This window comes from Scyliorhinus torazame, chromosome 2 (assembly GCF_047496885.1).
Source record: "Scyliorhinus torazame isolate Kashiwa2021f chromosome 2, sScyTor2.1, whole genome shotgun sequence".
NCBI lineage: Eukaryota > Metazoa > Chordata > Chondrichthyes > Carcharhiniformes > Scyliorhinidae > Scyliorhinus > Scyliorhinus torazame.
In genome coordinates, this window is record NC_092708.1 from 329,596,814 (window position 1) to 329,613,244 (window position 16,431).

The window sequence follows — 16,431 nt, forward strand, 5'->3', positions numbered from 1 at the left end:
ATGCAAACAAAGCACTGGGGTTCATTTCTGGAGGGAAAGAACTAAAAAGCTGAGTATGTTAAACTTGTGTTGGTTGACCACACTTGGGGAGTACTGTACATATTCTGGTCTCCATATTATAAAAATAATATATAGATGCTTAGGAGAAGGTGGGAGAAATAAAATCATCAAGAATGATAACCAAACCAAGAAGATATGTATCAGAGAACACTGAACTGGCTGGGGGTCCCTTTTCACTGAAGGATGACCTGATGGAAGTCTTCCGGATAATGAAAGGGATTGATAGAGTAACAAATAAATTGTTTCCACTTGTGGGGGAGTGTAAACTAGAGGTCGTAAATATGAAATAGTCACAATAGGAAATGATTTACCCAAAGAATGTGGTACTGACATAAGGAGTAGTGGAGGCAAATAGCACAGAAGTCATAGAATTTACAGTGCAGAAGGAGGCCATTCGGCCCATCGAGTCTGCACCGGCTCTTGGAAAGAGCACCCTACCCAAGGTCCACACCTCCACCCTATCCCCATAACCCAGTAACCCCACCCTACACTAAGGGCAATTTTGGACACTATGGGCAATTTAGCATTGCCAATCCACCTAACCCGCACGTCTTTGGACACTAAGGGCAATTTAGCACGGACGTATTTAAAGGGAAACTAGATAAGCACATCGGAAGGATATGCAGATAGGGTGAGAGTTGATGAGGGTAAAGAGGTTGATGTCTATATGGACTTCCAAAAGACAAAATGCCACATAATACGCTTGCCAGCAAAGTTGAAGTCCATGGAATAAAAAGGGACAATGGCAACATGGATACAAAATTGAGAGGGTGGAATTTTCCATTATACTGTAGTGTCAGGTCCTGACTGAAACCATTTTGAGTCACTCTTGGCTTGGGGGGGGGGTGGGGGGGGCATTGCAGGTAGGGGTAGAAAAAGAGAGGAGAATCCGGTGGGAGCGAGGTTGGGGTGGCGGTAGAGAAAGAGGAGAATCAGGTGGGAGTGAGGTGGGCGAGGCCAGTTCCACAGAGATTGGGGTATTGGGGTGCCATCTTTCAAGGGCACCCTGATCAAAACAGAAAGAAAGCTCCCCATCCTCGTGGACATGAGCCCTTCCCCCTCCTCCTCCTCCTCCTCACAAGCATCAGTGCTCTCTCTCTTTCCCCCCCCCCCTTTCCTGGCACTGTCCCCTGCCGTAGGTTGATACTGCTCAGGCATGTCCCTCTCCCTGTGGACATTAACCTTGTTACATCACCAGCAAGGGGCGTAGAAAGTCGGGAAACGAGATCCCACTGGAGAGAATCTCTTTCCCCGATTCTTGTGACATTTTGTGCCTGTGTCACTTCACATTGACGGCAGACGCGGGGGCAAAATCGCTCCCGTAGTGGCAGAAAACAGGGTGAGCCTTAGTGAGTGATTTTTCGGACTGTAATGGTGTCCGCCAGTGTTCCCAGTGTATGATATTCTGACTACTATTTCTCTTGATATGTATTATCAATTGGACTTGGGTGTATAAGACTTAGTTTCAAAACATGCAGATGAAATTAAACTTCATGATCTGCAAGGAAGCTAGCTTGGCGGCACTGTAGCATAGTGGTTAGCACTGTGGCTTCACAGCTCCAGGGTCCCAGATTCGATTCCTGGCTTGGGGAAGTCTGTGCGGAGTCTGCACGTTCTCCCCGTGTCTGTGTGTGTTTCCTCCGGGTGCTACGATTTCCTCCCACAGTCCAAAGATGTGCAGGTTAGGTGGATTGGCCGTGCTAAATTGCCCTTAGTGTCCAAAAAGGTCAGGAGGGGTTACTGGGTTACGGGATAGGGTGGAAATGTGGGCATGGGTGGGGTGGTTTTTCCAAGGGTTGGTGCAGACTCGATGGGCCAAATGGCCTCCTTCTGCACTGTAAATTCTATTGTTCATATGCTCTAAGATGGTGACTGATGTCAAGAGTTCATAGGCTGGTGGAATGGGCAGACCCATGGCAAATGAAATTTAATGCAGAGAAGTGCAAATTGATGCATTTTGATTGGAAGAGAGAGGAGAGATAATAAAAAATAAAGGGTACAACTCTAAAGGGGATCCAGGAACAGAGAACGCTTCAGGTACAGATGCACAAATCATTAAAGGTGGCAAGGCAGGTTCAGAAAATTGTTGAAAAGGCATATGGGATCTGGAATTTATAAATTGAAGCAATGTCAGAAATAAGAAAATTCTCATGAAATTTTATAAATTTTAACTGTAGTAGGATGTGAAGGTTTTAGAGAGGATTCAGAGATTTGCCATTAGGAAGTTCAGTTTGATAGATAGTGGGACTGTGATAGGTATGCTTGGAGCTGAGAAGGCTGAGACAAAATGTGATGTTAAAAATCTTGCATCTAGACAGAATAAAGAGAAGCTGTTCCCATTTGGCAAAATAATGAACCAGAGGATTCAAATTTAAGGTGATTGGCAGAAGAACCAATGGAGACATGAGGAAATACATTTTTACTGAACAGATGGTGATGGAGACAGAGTCAATTATGGCGTTAAAAAAACAAATTGGATATGCACCTCAGAATTACAGAAATGTTACAATGCAGAAGGAGGCCATTCAATCCGTCATGTCTGAACTGGCTCTCCGAATGAGCAATTCATTGACCATAAGACATAGGAGCAGAAGTAAGGCCATTCGGCCCATTGAGTCCACTCCACCATTCAATCATGGCTGATTTCAACTCCATTTACCCGCTCTCTCTCCATAGCCCTTAATTCCTTGAGAAATCAAGAATTTATCAACTTCTGTCTTAAAGACACTCAACGTCCCGGCCTCCACCGCCCTCTGTGGCAATGAATTCCACAGACCCACCACACTCTGGCTGAAGAAGTTTCTCCTCATCTCTGTTCTAAAGTGACTCCCTTTCATTCTAAGGCTGTGCCCCCGGGTCCTAGTCTCCCCTGCTAATGGAAACAACTTCCCTACGTCCACCCTATCTAAGCCATTCATTATCTTGTAAGTTTCTATTAGATCTCCCCTCAACCTCCTAAACTCCAATGAATATAATCCCAGGATCCTCAGACGTTCATCGTATGTTAGGCCTACCATTCCTGGGATCATCCGTGTGAATCTCCGCTGGACCCACTCCAGTGCCAGTATATCCTTCCTGAGGTGTGGGGCCCAAAATTGCTCACAGTATTCTAAATGGGGCCTAACTAATGCTTTATAAATCTTTAGAAGTACATCCCTGCTTTTATATTCCAAGCCTCTTGAGATAAATGACAACATTGCATTTGCTTTCTTAATTACGGACTCAACCTGCAAGTTTACCTTTAGAGAATCCTGGACTAGGACTCCCAAGTCCCTTTGCACTTCAGCATTATGAATTTTGTCACCGTTTAGAAAATAGTTCATGCCTCTATTCTTTTTTCCAAAGTGTAAGACCTCGCACTTGCCCACGTTGAATTTCATCAGCCATTTCTTGGACCACTCTCCTAAACTGTCTAAATCTTTCTGCAGCCTCCCCAACTCCTCCATACTACCTGCCCCTCCACCTATCTTTGTATCATCGGCAAACTTAGCCAGAATGCCCCCAGTCCCGTCATCTAGATGGTTAATATATAAAGAGAACAGCTGTGGCCCCAACACTGAACCCTGCGGGCACCACTCGTCACTGGTTGCCATTCCGAAAAAGAACCTTTTATCCCAACTCTCTGCCTGACAGCCAATCTTCAATCCATGTTAGTACCTTGCCTCGAATACCATGGGCCCTTATTTTACTCAGCAGTCTCCCGTGAGGCACCTTATCAAAGGCCTTTTGGAAGTCAAGATAGATGACATCTATTGGCTCTCCTTGGTCTAACCTATTTGTTATCTCTTCAAAGAACTCTAACAGGTTTGTCAGGCACGACCTCCCCTTACTAAATCCATGCTGACTTGTCCTAATCCGACCCTGCACTTCCAAGAATTTAGAAATCTCATCCTTAACAATGGATTCTAGAATATTGCCAACAACCGAGGTTAGGCTAATTGGCCTATAATTTTCCATCTTTTTTCTTGTTCCCTTCTTGAACAGGGGGGTTACAACAGCGATATTCCAATCCTCTGGGACTTTCCCTGACTCCAGTGACTTTTGAAAGATCATAACTAATGCCTCCACTATTTTTTAAGCTATCTCCTTTAGAACTCTAGGATATAGCCCATCTGGGCCCGGAGATATATCAATTTTTAGACCTCTTAGTTTCTCTAGCACTTTCTCCTTTGTGATGGCTACCATATTCAACTCTGCCCCCTGACTCTCCTGAATTGTTGGGATATTACTCATGTCTTCTACTGTGAAGACTGACGCAAAGAACTTATTTAGTTCCTCAGCTATTTCCTTGTCTCCCATCACTAGATTACCAGCGTCATTTTGGAGCGGCCCAATGTCTACTTTTGCCTCCCGTTTGTTTTTAATGTATTTAAAGAAACTTTTACTATATTCCTAATGTTACTGGCTAGCCTACCTTCATAATTGATCCTCTCTTTCCTTATTTCTCTCTTTGTTATCCTCTGTTTTTGTAGCCTTCCCAATCTTCTGACTTCCCACTACTCTTTGCCACATTATAGACTTTCTCTTTTGCTTTGATGCATTCCCTAACTTCCTTTGTCAGCCATGGCTGCCTAATCCCCCCTCTGATAACCTTTCTTTTCTTTGGGATGAACCTCTGTACTGTGTCCTCAATTACTCCCAGATACTCCTGCCATTGCTGTTCTACTGTCTTTCCCACTAGGCTCTGCTCCGAGTCGATTTTCGTCAGATCCTCCCTCATGCCCCTGTAGTTACCTTTATTTAACTGTAACACCTTTATATCTGATTCTACCTTCTTTCTTTCAAATTGCAGACTGAATTCTACCATATTATGATCACTGCCTCCTAAGTGTTCCCTTACTTTAAGATCTTTAATCAAGTCTGGCTCATTACATAACACTAAGTCCAGAACGGCCTGTTCCCTCGTGGGCTCCATCACAAGCTGTTCCAAAAAGCCCTCCTGTAAACATTCAATGAATTCCCTTCCCTTGGGTCCACTGGCAGCATTATTTACCCAGTCCACCTGCATATTGAAGTCCCCCATGATCACCGAGAACCATTCTCCTTTTTTCCCATTCCCTGCACATTTTTCCTTCTTGGATAACTGTCAATTCCCTTTTGAATGCTCCAGCTGAACTTGTTTCTACCACAATCTTAGGCAGGCCTTAACCACTTGCTATGGGGTTTTCCTCTCTTAAATTTTTGTAATTTACCAATTACTTTAAATTTGTGCCCTCTTGTTCTCGATCCTTTCACAAGTGGGAACAGTTTCTCCCTATCTTCTCTGTAAAATATTGTTTTAGAAATGTAAGAGTAGTGGTAAACAGTTGTTTTTCAGATTGGTGGCATTCCCGAACACCTTCGTCTGAAGATCCACCTGAAGGGAGAAAAATACACGGCTGCAGGGAAAGGGTGAAGGAGTGGGTGGGAATAGTTAAATTGCTCTTGCAGTGAGCTGGCACGAATCTGATGGAATCAATGTCCTCCTCCTATACTGTAACCATTCAATGATTCTGTGGAAGATTTGGGCCCAATTGCTTGATCCTGTGCTGTACACTCAGTGTAACCTTCCCCGGCTTAATGCACAGCCATTATACATCTTTTAAGATAGTAGGATGTAGGCCAGGGGACTTCTCCGCCTGAGTCCCATTTTGCTGCCTAGTACCTATTCTCCAGTGGTGATTGCATTTGAAAGTCTTCCCTCCCTTTCATCTGATTTTCTACTCCTTTTGAAATGCTTTTGCCACTTTCTTGTTTTCTATTGCTAATTCTTCAATCTCATCCTTTAAAGAGACCAATAGTTACTTTTTTCTATTTTTGTAGAAGATGTCTATTTTCATATTTTTTACTAGTTTACTCTCAAGTTAAGAGACAGAAAACATATTTTTAGTTGACCATAAACTTTTGCAATGTTATTTGCCATTTTTCTTCCATTTTGGTACCATACTTAACTTCCTTAGTTAGCCACGAATGGTTCATCCTTCCCCTAGTCTTACTTTCTCAATTCAATATGAAATTATGAAAAATGTCCTTAAATGCCAGAAATATCTGTCACTCTATATTGCACTTTTGTAATTCCCTTTATTTAAATTTAAAACACTAGCTACAAAACCAGTTTCTCACCCTCAAACACTGTGAAATTCTTATCATGCTTTGATCATTCTTCCCTAGTGGATCCTTTAACAAGAGTTTATAAATTAGTCTTGACTCATTATAGTAATAATAATGATCTTTATTGTCACATTGCATATTTCAAAATAGCCTGTTCCCTGGTTGTTTTCATAAGTTACCAAGTTAACCCTAGACCCAATCTGTATGTAAAAAATAATTATTAGGGTGATGATATACAGCTCAAATGTAAAACTTTATCAAGTTTTCCATTCTCACTGGCCTCTTAGCAAAACTTTCTTCTTGTAATGACAGTGAACAGTTCAGTAGGGAGATCCATGTTCAGCAAAGATCAACAATACAATATTATAAATAAATGTGCAAGAGCTAACCAGAAATTTCCCGGAATTCCAAACTCTGGCAAGTCAGTTTTGAACTCTCACTGTGATACTGAAACAAAGCTTCTTGCACAGTAAGAGTTGGTGTCAGGGGTAACTTTATTACGGTTACTATGGTGCAGAAGACAATTCGGCCCATCAAGTTTGACCCTCTGAAAGAGTACCCCACTCAGGTCCACTTCTCCACGCTATCCCATAACCCCACCTAACCTGAACATCCGATCCACCTAACCTGCTCATCTTTGGATTGTGGGAGGAAACCGGAGCACCCAGAAGAAACCCACACAGACATGGGGAGAATGTACAAACTCCACAGACAGTCGCCCAAGGCCGGAATTGAACCCAGGCCCCTGGTGCTGTGAGGCAGCATTGCTAACCACTGTGCCACCAGATTGTCTTGCTATTAAAGTTGAGAGGAATTTTAAATGGGTTGGTTAAGCCAGCACTGCATTGGAAAGTGAACCACAAGCAAGAATATTAGGCCAGAATTACGCTGCAGAGGAAAACCTGGCAGGATATTTGTGCTGGAGAAGGAATCCTGTATGGCTGCTCAGCATGAAGAAACTTAATTCAATATTTTAATACTCATTGTTTTGAATTCTATTTTTCCTAGCTCTCACTTTAACATATTTTAACATTAGTGTAACTGGCAAAGTATACATATTTTTGTAAATGTAAACAGTGCACTTTATTTTTATATAATGGGGCCACATTATCCAAGGCTGATCTGACTACCTGAAAGTATGGTTCAAAGATTTGAGCCAAGGTTGCCACGACACTGAATGATCAGACTCTGAGTGTAACTGCAACTGGATAGAATAAGCAAATGGCTGCCCACACTCCTCAAGTTTAAATTTGTGGGCTTCTTTATTTTATTCCAAAAGTTTTTAACTCCTGCTGATTTGAGATTCCAAATCAAATCCTAGACCTCGTTAACATTTGCAGTCTGATCTCTTCAGGGTAGGTTTGTCAGTCTTTGGTTCACCTAGGGAGGAAATTCCTCTGGTCTGCCATCCACACCAGTTAAGTACACCTTCACTGGATCAATGTGACTGAAGACAGTACTCTTTGACTCCTGAAGTCAAGGTGGATTTAGGAAGATGTTTTTGGAGAAGAAAAATTGATGGGCATGTATAAAATATCTGTATAAGGAAACAACGTTCATTCTGATTTGTATACATAGGGTTGTTTACATATGGATCCTGCTGCTCGTCTAACTTGTGAACAGTTGCTGGATCATCCATACTTTGATAGCCTTAGAAAAGAACTGGAAATGGGCAAGCAAAAAGCTCTGAAAAGACGTGTAAGAGCACCACGCAGAAACGTACCAGCAGTAAGTAGCTATATGGAAAACTCAATTAAGGAAATGATTATCTGCTTTAGGTTACATTGTCATTCAGAAACTAAACAATTAAACAGAATTACTTTGAAATGTTGCGATTGTGATCTAGGCAAAACTGGTAGCCATTTCATGCACAGTAAAATCCTACAAATTATGACTAAAAATGCCATGGAATCGTTACTGTCCATTTGAATGAGCAAATTAAACTTCAGTTTAGCATCTTTTGCAAAGGATGATAACATTGACTGTAGTTTTGCCTCAGAACTGCAATGAATAGTTGACAAATAATGCACCATATTTCACTGGAATAGAGCATCTCGGGCATGCCCACTGATTAAATGTGTTGCCGATAATGGTACAGTGAGGAAACAGGGCATCGGTGAACAATTGACCATCTTCCTTAACCATTGAGATTTAAGGATTGATAAGTAGTGCAAGCCCAAAAGAGAGAACAACAACAAAGAACAAAGAAATGTACAGCACAGGAACAGGCCCTTCGGCCCTCCAAGCCCGTGCCGACCATGCTGCCCGACTAAACTACTATCTTCTACACTTCCTGGGTCCGTATCCCACTATTCCCATCCTATTCATGTATTTGTCAAGATGCCCCTTAAATGTCACAATCGTCCCTGCTTCCACCACCTCCTCCGGTAGCGAGTTCCAGGCACCCACTACCCTCTGTGTAAAAAAAACTTGCCTCGTACATCTACTCTAAACCTTGCCCCTCTCACCTTAAACCTATGCCCCCTAGTAATTGACCGCTCTACCCTGGGGAAAAGCCTCTGACTATCCACTCTGTCTATGCCCCTCATCATTTTGTAGACCTCTATCAGGTCGCCCCTCAACCTCCGTCGTTCCAGTGAGAACAAACCGAGTTTATTCAACCGCTCCTCATAGCTAATGCCCTCCATACCAGGCAACATTCTGGTAAATTTCCTCTGCACCCGCTCTAAAGCCTCCACATCCTTCTGGTAGTGTGGCGACCAGAATTGAACACTATACTCCAAGTGTGGCCTAACTAAGGTTCTATACAGCTGCAACGTGACTTGCCAATTCTTATACTCAATGCCCCGGCCAATGAAGGCAAGCATGCCGTATGCCTTCTTGACTACCTTCTCCACCTGTGTTGCCCCTTTCAGTGACCTGTGGACCTGTACTCCTAGATCTCTCTGACTTTCAATACTCTTCAGGGTTCTACCATTCACTGTATATTCCCTACCAGCATTAGACCTTCCAAAATGCATTACCTCACATTTGTCCGGATTAAACTCCATCTGCCATCTCTCCGCCCAAGTCTCCAAACAATCTAAATCCTGCTGTATCCTCTGACAGTCCTCATCGCTATCCGCAATTCCACCAACCTGTGTGTCGTCTGCAAACTTACTAATCAGACCAGTTACATTTTCCTCCAAATCATTTATATATACTACAAAGAGCAAAGGTCCCAACACTGATCCCTGTGGAACACCACTGGTCACAGCCCTCCAATTAGAAAAGCTTCCTTCCATTGCTACTCTCTGCCTTCGATGACCTAGCCAGTTCTGTATCCACCTTGCCAGCTCACCCCTGATCCCGTGTGACTTCACCTTTTGTACTAGTCTACCATGAGGAACCTTGCTGAAGTCCATATAGGCAACATCCACTGCCCTACCTGCATCAATCATCTTTGTGACCTCCACGAAAAACTCTATCAAGTTAGTGGACACGACCTCCCCTTCACAAAACCATGCTGCCTCTCACTAATACGTCCATTTGCTTCCAAATGGGAGTAGATCCTGTCTCGACGAATTCTCTCCAGTAATTTCCCTACCACTGAAGTAAGGCTCACCGGCCTGTAGTTCCCTGGATTAACCTTGCTACCCTTCTTAAACAGAGGAACAACATTGGCTATTCTCCAGTCCTCCGGGACATCACCTGAAGATAGTGAGGATCCAAAGATTTCTGTCAAGGCCTCAGCAATTTCCTCTCCAGCCTCCTTCAGTATTCTGGGGTAGATCCCATCAGGCCCTGGGGACTTATCTACCGTAATCTCAATGTGACCCAGGCTATCTACACACCCTTCTCCAGACTCAACGTCTACCAATTCCTTCTCTTTGGTGAATACTGATGCAAAGTATTCATTTAGTACCTTGCCCATTTCCTCTGGCTCCACACATAGATTCCCTTGCCTATCCTTCAGTGGGCCAACCCTTTCCCTGGCTACCCTCTTGTTTTATATGTACGTGTAAAAAGCCTTGGGATTTTCCTTAACCCTATTTGCCAATTACTTTTCGTGACCCCTTCTAGCCCTCCTGACTCCTTGCTTAAGTTCCTTCCTACTTTCCTTATATTCCACACAGGCTTCGTCTGTTCCCAGCCTTTTAGCCCTGACAAATGCCTCCTTTTTCTTTTTGACGAGGCCTACAATATCTCTCGTTATCCAAGGTTCATGAAAATTGCCGTATTTATTCTTCTTCTGAAAATTACCGTATTTATTCTTCTTCCTCACAGGAACATGCCGGCCCTGAATTCCTATCAACTGACACTTGAAAGCCTCCCACATGTCAGATGTTGATTTGCCCTCAAACATCCGCCCCCAATCTAGGTTCTTCAGTTCCCACCTAATATTGTTATAATTAGCCTTCCCCCAATTTAGCACATTCATCCTAGGACCACTCTTATCCTTGTCCACCAGCACTTTAAAACTTACTGAATTGTGGTCACTGTTCCCGAAATGCTCCCCTACTGAAACTTCTACCACCTGGCCGGGCTCATTCCCCAATACCAGGTCCAGTACCACCCCTTCCCTAGTTGGACTGTCTACATATTGTTTTAAGAAGCCCTCCTGGATGCTCCTGACAAACTCTGCCCCGTCTAAGCCCCTGGCACTAAGTGAGTCCCAGTCAATATTGGGGAAGTTGAAGTCTCCCATCACCACAACCCTGTTGTTTTTACTCTTTTCCAAAATCTGTCTACCTATCCGCTTCTCTATCTCCCGCTGGCTGTTGGGAGGCCTGTATTAAACCCCCAACTTTGTGACTGCACCCTTCTTATTCCTGATCTCCACCCATATAGAGTCACTGTCCTCTGAGGTGTCCTCCCGTAGTACAGCTGTGATATTCTCCCTAACCAGTAGCGCAACTCCGCCACCCCTTTTACATCCCCCTCTATCCCTCCTGAAACATCTAAATCCTGGAACGTTTAGCTGCCAATCCTGCCCTTCCCTCAACCAGGTCTCTGTGATGGCAACAACATCATCGTTCCAAGTACTAATCCAAGCTCTAAGTTCATCTGCCTTACCCGTAATACTTCTTGCATTAAAACATATGCACTTCAGGCCACCAGACCCGCTGTGTTCAGCAACTTCTCCCTGTCTGCTCTGCCTCAGAGCCACACTGTCCCTATTCCCTAGTTCTCCCTCAATGCTCTCACCTTCTGACCCATTGCTCCCGTGCCCACCCCCCTGCCATACTAGTTTAAACCCTCCCGTGTGACACTGGCATACCTCGCGGCCAGGATATTTATGCCTCTCCAGTTCAGATGCAACCCGTCCCTCTTATACAGGTCACACCTGCCCCGGAAGAGCTCCCAGTGGTCCAGATAACGGAAACCCTCCCTCCTACACCAGCTGGAGGATGAATGCAATGTCTTATTAGGTACAGTAAGAGAGAGGGGGCAAGAAACATTGGGACTACGAGAAAGGGACAGTAAGGAAAAGCAAGATAAACGATTCCCAGCCTGAAGCAATGAGTCTTCACATGTTCATTTTCTGAGCACGAGAGGTTGATTGGCAGTAATTAATAATTATCACATGTTATAAAGACACTTGCACAGTTAATTACTAGATTTCTTCGTGAAAATTATGGGGAGCTTAAGTACAAGATATCATTTTCAGGAAGCTGAATATAGACTGAGATAAATCGCCAACAGCTTGCAATGATTTGCAATTCACATGGTATCTCTTCCTCACTATAAGTTGATGGCCAGTTTGTGTATTACTGTGTGTTGTTTAGACAACATTAGTTTTTAAGCAAAATCTGTCCCAATGTGCTCTAGTTCTAGCACTGATCTTGAACCTTCTGATTGAGAGCCTAAATTCACTAAGTTTTCCAGAGTATAACTAAAGTACAAGATTGTGTTTAGGATTTTATGTCTCAGAATATATTGAAAGGAGCTGGGGAGAAAATATTGGGGTTTTGAAGCATTTTTTAAAAAATGGCACTAACAGAAATAATTAAGCTTTGTTCCTGTAAATAAGCAATTTGTTACCCTGTCTTCGTAATCAGTATATACAAATTACACCCAGTGTCTGTGGTGTTTACTGATCATGTGTTTGATTTTTAAAAAAAATATTTTTATTGCCATTGTCAATTTTAGATAATGAAACTTTGGGACTTTATGTCCGATATTTACAGTTCTTATATACTTGAGATCTTTCTTGATGTCTCCTCTCTCCCCCCCCCCCCCCCCCCCCCTCTTTCATTCTGGGTGTTCTGTCCCAGAGCTCCTGTTCTCCCTCCCCCCTCCTTCCTTTCGTGGTTTCTGTTGCAGGCTTTGTGAGTTCGGGTGGGGGGTGTCATCCTGCCCCCTCACCTCTTTTCCTCCCCACACGCTTCTTCCTGTGGTTCCCCTGAGTTTCCTCCTCGCTTCCTCCCCCTGCCCCTTCTCTTTGTACCTCTTAGTGTTGTGTATCTCTGTCTGCTCTCCCCCATCTCTCTCTTTCCCTAGTCGCTGATGGCCACAAACAGGTCTTGAAACAGGCTGACTAATTGCCCCCATATGCTTTGAGGAAGTCTTCTTCCGACCCTCGGATGATGTAGTTGATCTTCTCCAGATGGAGAAATTCAGCCAGGTCTGCCAGCCAGTCTGCAGCTGTGGGTGGTGCTGCTGCTGATCGCCAGCCAAGCAGGATTCTCCGGCGTGTGATTAGGACGAAAGCAAGGACATCAGCCCTCTTTCCCACGTGTAGCTCTGGCTGTTCTGATATCCCGAAGATTGCCACTCCTCTGGCACAGCTCCACTTTCACCCCCACAACCTCGGACATTGCCTTGAAGAAGGCTGTCCAGAATCCTTCAAGTCTGGGGCAAGCCCAGAACATGTGGGTGTGGTTCGCTGGGTCTCCCTGGCACCGTTCACATTTATCCTCTACCTCTGGGAAGAACCTGTTCATGTGGGTTCTGGTTAGGTGTGCTCTGTGCACCACTTTAAACTGCATGAGCCTGAGCCTTGTGCAGGAGGTGGAGTTGGCCCTGCTCAGTGCTTCGCTCCAGAGTCCCCAGCCCACTTCTGTCCCCATTTCATCCCCCCCGCCCCCCCCCCCCATTTTCATCTGGCTTCGTCCAGTGGCAGTCTCACCCTGTCCAGTAGCTGTCCATAGATTTTCCCGCAGTTTCACCCTTCCTTACTGTCCATGTTTATCAGGTCCTCTAGTAATGTGGCTCTTGGGACCCTGGGGTATCCTTCCGTCTCCTTGTGGAGAAAGTGCTTTATCTGAAGGTGCCCAAGTTCCTGTCCTTTGGGTAGTTCTAGGTCCTCCGTTAGTTCGTTCAGTGTCACTAGTCTATCTCCTATATGAAAGTCCCTGTTAGCGTACCCCCGTCCTGTCTCCATTTTTTGAAAGTGGTGTCGAGCATGGCTGGTGGGAATTTATGGTTTTCACAGATGGGGGAACATCTCGGTCAAACCAAGTGCTGCCTCATTTGGTTCCATATGCTTGGTGTAGCTACCGCCACTGGGCAGGGTGTATGTTTTGATGGGGGGGATGGGAGCGCTGCGGTGGCGAAGGCCCGGAGGGACATTTCCTTGCAGGAAGACCCTCCATCCTCACCCAGCCTGTGGCGGGTTCGCGTATCCATCCCCATACTCTTGTTGCCCAGTGGTAGTATTGTAAATTCGGTAGTGCCAGGCCGCCCATGACTTTTCTCCTGCAGCATTGTTTTGGGGATTCTTGAATTCTTATTCCCCACAAACAGCATCATCATTTTGTCTATGCTGTGATGGAAAGTCTTGGGGATGAAGATCGGTTTAGATCTGAACAAATCGGAGCCTCAGCAGTACGTTCATTTTGATCGTCTGCATCCTCCCTGCCAGGGAGAGTGTCCCATCTCTGTCGGTCCTTTTTGACTTCCTCCGCCAGGCTGGTCAGATTCCACTTGTGGATCTGTGTCCAGTCCCGGGCTATCTGGATCCCCAGGTAGCGGAATTTGTTTTGGGCTAGTTTGAATGGGAGTCCCTCCAGCTCTGTCCCTCCCCCGTTTGGGTTCAGCGGAATGCCTCTCACTTGCCCAGGTTAAGTTTATAATCCGAGATGGTTCCGAACTCTTTCAGAATCTTCATGATTGCTCCAAGCCTTCCTGTGGTTCCGATGTGTTTGATTTTTAACGTGGCCTAGCAAATCACACCGATGTATCAAAGCATTCCTACAGTAATGGTAATTTCTCATCTCAACCACTCTTTCTTTCTAGAAAGTCAGTTACCCCCACAAGCTCTCTTCTACTTGAATGCTGGATGTTTATTATTCCTATAGGCTCATGCTGTACTGAGGACAGTTTGTTCTTGCAACTCAATAAGTGATGTGCACCAAGACAGTTAAAAAATTATGTTTCAATTGAAACCGAGATTTTCAGGAATCAATATAAACATTTGTTTTTAGCCTGTTGTACTGTTTGAAGCTGATGAATACAACAATCATAAAATCCCTACATAGTTTGATAAATGTTTGCATTTTTAACTAAACACACCAGAATTCTTTAGATTAATTCTGAATATTGTACTTACTTTTTGTTTTGTATAGTTGCAGTACTTGCCACAGCTTACCAGCAGCAATATACCTCCAACGATGGAAAGCAAGAAGTATTTCAAGCAGAAATATAATTACCATCTACCCAACATTTAACTAAATGGCAATAAGACCATCAAATGATGCCTAACAAAAGACACCAACCGTCCAAAGCAAATGTCAAAGGGTTTTTTAATTTTGGCAAGTGAAGACTTGCACACTATTGTTACCCAGCCTGAGATTTTATGCACTTTTTTTTAGTTCAGTACTTTTGTTTTCCTTTGTGTTTGAATTTTAAAAGAGCATGTACTTATGGAAATGAGTATATACCAGGAAATACTTGGTCAGGGGTTTTGTTTTAAATGTGTACAATGTTTATATGAAGAAATAGCACTGTATTCAATGCACTATTACCTGCATGAAACTGTAATCCCACTTAGAGAGAACCCATGTTAGCATTTGGTGTCCTAGCATACCTGAGAAGTGCAATGGTTCATTACATGTATACCTAACAAAAGTTGACTATTCAGTCAAGTATACTGCCAACACTATTCTTCCACAGCTATAGGTACACCAAGCCAGAAATTCTGTTTTAGTCTTTGTCTAATAACCTGCTTTTACATTTCTTAGTCTGAAAACAGCATACACGGGCTGGAAAATTGGATTTATAACCGGCATCCAACAGAATGAGAACCAACATATTTGTTGTGTTAACAGAGCTAACTCGACATCCATACAAATTTGATTTTGAATAGTTTAGTTTGCATTTCTGATGAGTTCTAAGATGATCCATTCCCCCCACTCCCTTAAAATACTCTGCTGTTGAATGGAGTTTTCACTTCTGTACACACTTCCTCATTCAGATTGCAACTCTAGCACAGTAATCCGAAACAACAGCTTTTTAGTCCAGCAGATAACTTTAAATTTAGTTTGGCTGCAAGGCAAATATTTGATTGTAGACCTGTCAATTAAATGATCATAAACTGTACAAATAAGTGACAGTCCTTGGCGTGCAAAATTCAGAGTGTTTTGCTTATTATGTATATGTACACAGTGATTATGCTTCTTGATACAGTTTTGATATAGGTAATTTATGTTACTCGTTTTTTTGTTTAAAAAATAAAAACCGGAACCTAATAAAAGATTTTAGCATCAAAGATGATCTAGCACGTTTAAATCAGACATCTGGGGGGGAAAAAAATCTGCAGTAGATGTGAATACTAAAAGATCAGGGGCTGGATTCTTCATGCCTGAGACTAAAAGTGTTGATACCGGGGTAGGATTTGTGGACTTTCACGGTACCAACGCTGGACCGATTCAGCGACTGTGGAGGGGCTAACAGCGGCGTCATGTGGAACACAATCGATTCTAATGAAAAATGGTGCAGGATTTGCCAGGTCTGTGATTGACACTTGGGAGGCTAACAGGCTGCGGCCGCATAGATAACACTAGTTGTGCTGGAATGCGCCAATATAGCTGATGGGTTAGCTGGGGGCCAAAGGGCACCTAGGGTGGTGGCCTGAGGGACACCTATACGATCCGTAGCCCCAAGTTCACAGTGGGCTGCCAGCGGCGTGTGCAGCTACATGGCTGCCTTTCTGGCTGCGGCAATGGTGTTCCGTGCCTGTCCACCCCACAGCCCACCCTACTGGCAGCAGCACAACTGTCAGCAAACTATGGTGATGTTGAACACTTTCTGTACCCCTTCTCTCTCCCTCAGCAGCCACAACGCCAATTTCATGATTTTTAAAAGCACAAGTGAACCATGCCGTCAGGAACTCGGCCC

General features: G+C 43.9%; 1 protein-coding gene across 1 annotated transcript in view; it reads left to right on the forward strand.

Moving 5' to 3' along the window:
- cdkl1 (cyclin dependent kinase like 1 (CDC2 related kinase)) overlaps positions 1 to 15,802 on the forward strand; it is a 92,126-nt gene extending 76,324 nt beyond the window's left edge. The window contains exons 8-9 of the mRNA XM_072489789.1: positions 7,729 to 7,878; positions 14,661 to 15,802. Coding sequence (XP_072345890.1) covers positions 7,729 to 7,878; positions 14,661 to 14,762 — 252 coding nt within the window. The 3' untranslated portion in view covers positions 14,763 to 15,802. The remainder of the gene's footprint in view (positions 1 to 7,728; positions 7,879 to 14,660) is intronic.
- The last annotated feature ends 629 nt before the right edge of the window (positions 15,803 to 16,431 follow it).